A 2,351-nucleotide genomic window follows, 5' to 3' on the forward strand; every position below is an offset into this window, starting at 1 on the left:
TCAACCGTCAGAAATTACATATTGTGACCGTGGGAACATTATATCCAGGAATATTTGACTCAAATTGGTGGCTCCTGAGAACTTAGTCTCCACAAGGCTTCGATTACGAGAACGAGGACCGGAAGTGTAATTTTCGATTAAGGACAAATTGCGCATGTTTGTAAGTTTGTTTTCCGTTTTCGTCCTCGTGCTTTCGTCGACGACGAGAAAAGTGCAGCGAAGTCGTTGTTGTGAGAACGTAAGTTTTTCCTTTGAATTTATAGCCAAATAGCGCATTATTCCAAAGCATTTAATTGCTAAATGTATCATTAAATATTCGTAGAAGCAAATGTGTGAATTTAAGCGGTTTGAGTTGAAATTATCATTAAATACAAGCTTTTTTGTTTCTACTTCTGAAGAGGTGATGGCAGCCGAAGGAGCGGGAAAACCATGAGTAAATCAAGCTTTTGTTACTTGTCTCCTTAGTGAAATTGCATAGTTCAGTCGGTGATTTTAATTTCTTATTGCTCTTTTAGTGAATGATTTCGTTTACTCGCAGTCATATGTTCTTTCGGATTTTTAATAGTTAAGCCACAGACTATTTTGGAAACCCCACGTCTTTTTGTGCAGCAGAATGTAGTTATCGCACAGCTCAATGAGTCCTCAGTTTTTATTTAAGTCAATGAATTCCTTTCTGTCGTGGAATTCCTATATACAGTCCGAAATTTCCTTTTCTCTTTTCTAAATCTGTAAATGCTTTGAAAAAAAATTATGAAGATGTCGTTGTCGTCTTCGGGCAGGATGCTTAAGTCTTATTTTTCCCGCCAACAACGACGTTCTCGCTCCAGTCTCTTTGACACTTCTATGTCATTTTGTCGTAGGAGCTTGCTTAAGGTCCCTATTATACCGTTGACAACCGTGAAATTGAAAAATGGCTCAAATCGCCTCGGATCTGGAAAATAACCACACAGGAAGGTAGCTACCCGCAATGGCAATAAGATAAGGCTTTTTAATTAAGAATATAATAATCTTCTTTTAAGTCTTTTATCGGGATTCCCATACAAATCTTTCTATTTTTGTAGGCCATGCTCACACTGAGCTTGAGGCACCTTTGGTAATTTCTTCAGTCTACGCAGTAGTGACGACTCACAACCTCTGCATGAAGTATATACCAGAGTCCATTGCGCCAACGAGTTTTACTCCGAAATCAGCTCCAGTCTTCCTCGTATTTGACTACGGCCTGACTGTTTTAGAAAGTAAGATGGCGGACATAAAATGCACTACTGATGTTTTTAACGAGCCTTTCGAAGGTTGGAAGATTGGCGATGATGATTTTGGCAAGTTCCTTTTCGAAACGATACCACATACTCAAGGTTGACGATGGAAAAGCTTAGTATGCATCGACTCGTATCACTATCTTGCGGTTCAATCACCTCAGTTCATCTTGATGCTCTTAGAAGCAATGGAATTAATACAGGTACGGGAATTACTTAAAGACTCTGTCGAATGGCATGCTTTGCGCCTGTTTGTATATGTTTTTATTCTGCTTGATATAACCACTTGGCAGAAAATAAGGGACAATTTGTGTCCTTTCGTACAACTATGTACAAGCGCACGAAAGAGAAGTTGGCTTTGGAGAATAGAATTGTATATTTACAATAAATAAAGCAAGGCGCGGCTCTAACACTAATCAAAGATAATCGGGTTTCCTTTTATGCCATGAGACCGTGAATAGGGCTTTCCACCCACAGTCATGTGTCATTATCTTAGATGCAATAGTGTACTAGTTAAGCTGCAAGGTTTTATGTTTATCGCTTTTGTTTCAGTGGCTGATTTTCTGTCCTGTGATGTTGAGAGACTAGCTCAGAAGCTTTTAGTTCCTGCAAGAGTAAGCTAAAAATATTACACGCACTGTAGTGTCCCAGTGTAGTGCTTTAGTACAAATCTTTTTTAATTTACACATTTGACACAGTTCATTCTCATTTTGTTTGTTTAACCTCAAAGATGGACTTCTGTTCTGATGCTCTCTTTTATATTTTTTCTTCATTACTTAGGATTTGTCTTCCATTCAAAAGACTGTTATTGCCCAGCTGGCAGCATTTCCTCTGAATGGAAGTGATTATTACAAAGAATTTATATCAAGGTTTTGCATTCTTTCAACAGGTAAAATCTAAGGTACCGTTATACATGTACATTTTTTTATGAACAATAAATAATGCAGTTCGCAAAGGGGAGTTATTCATTGTTGACAAGAAACAGTTAGTTTTTGTCAAATGCACTTTGTACTTGTTGTGTAACATTATGTGAGTAGGTTTTTTTTCCAGTAAATATTTAGATCCTAATTGTTTGCTTGTTTTTTCTTACATTATTTA

The 2,351-nt window shown here is 37.4% G+C and overlaps 1 protein-coding gene across 1 annotated transcript in view; it reads left to right on the top strand.

Annotated features, from left to right (window-relative positions):
• Nucleotides 1-1,212: 1,212 nt before the first annotated feature.
• The window catches only part of LOC138046921 (DNA repair protein RAD51 homolog 4-like), a 12,814-nt gene continuing 11,675 nt past the window's right edge, over nucleotides 1,213-2,351 (top strand). Inside the window, exons 1-3 of the mRNA XM_068893547.1 lie at nucleotides 1,213-1,456; nucleotides 1,806-1,867; nucleotides 2,034-2,142. Coding sequence (XP_068749648.1) covers nucleotides 1,360-1,456; nucleotides 1,806-1,867; nucleotides 2,034-2,142 — 268 coding nt within the window. The 5' untranslated portion in view covers nucleotides 1,213-1,359. The remainder of the gene's footprint in view (nucleotides 1,457-1,805; nucleotides 1,868-2,033; nucleotides 2,143-2,351) is intronic.

The sequence above is a fragment of the Montipora capricornis genome, chromosome 4 (assembly GCF_036669925.1).
Source record: "Montipora capricornis isolate CH-2021 chromosome 4, ASM3666992v2, whole genome shotgun sequence".
NCBI classification, from domain to species: Eukaryota; Metazoa; Cnidaria; class Anthozoa; order Scleractinia; family Acroporidae; genus Montipora; species Montipora capricornis.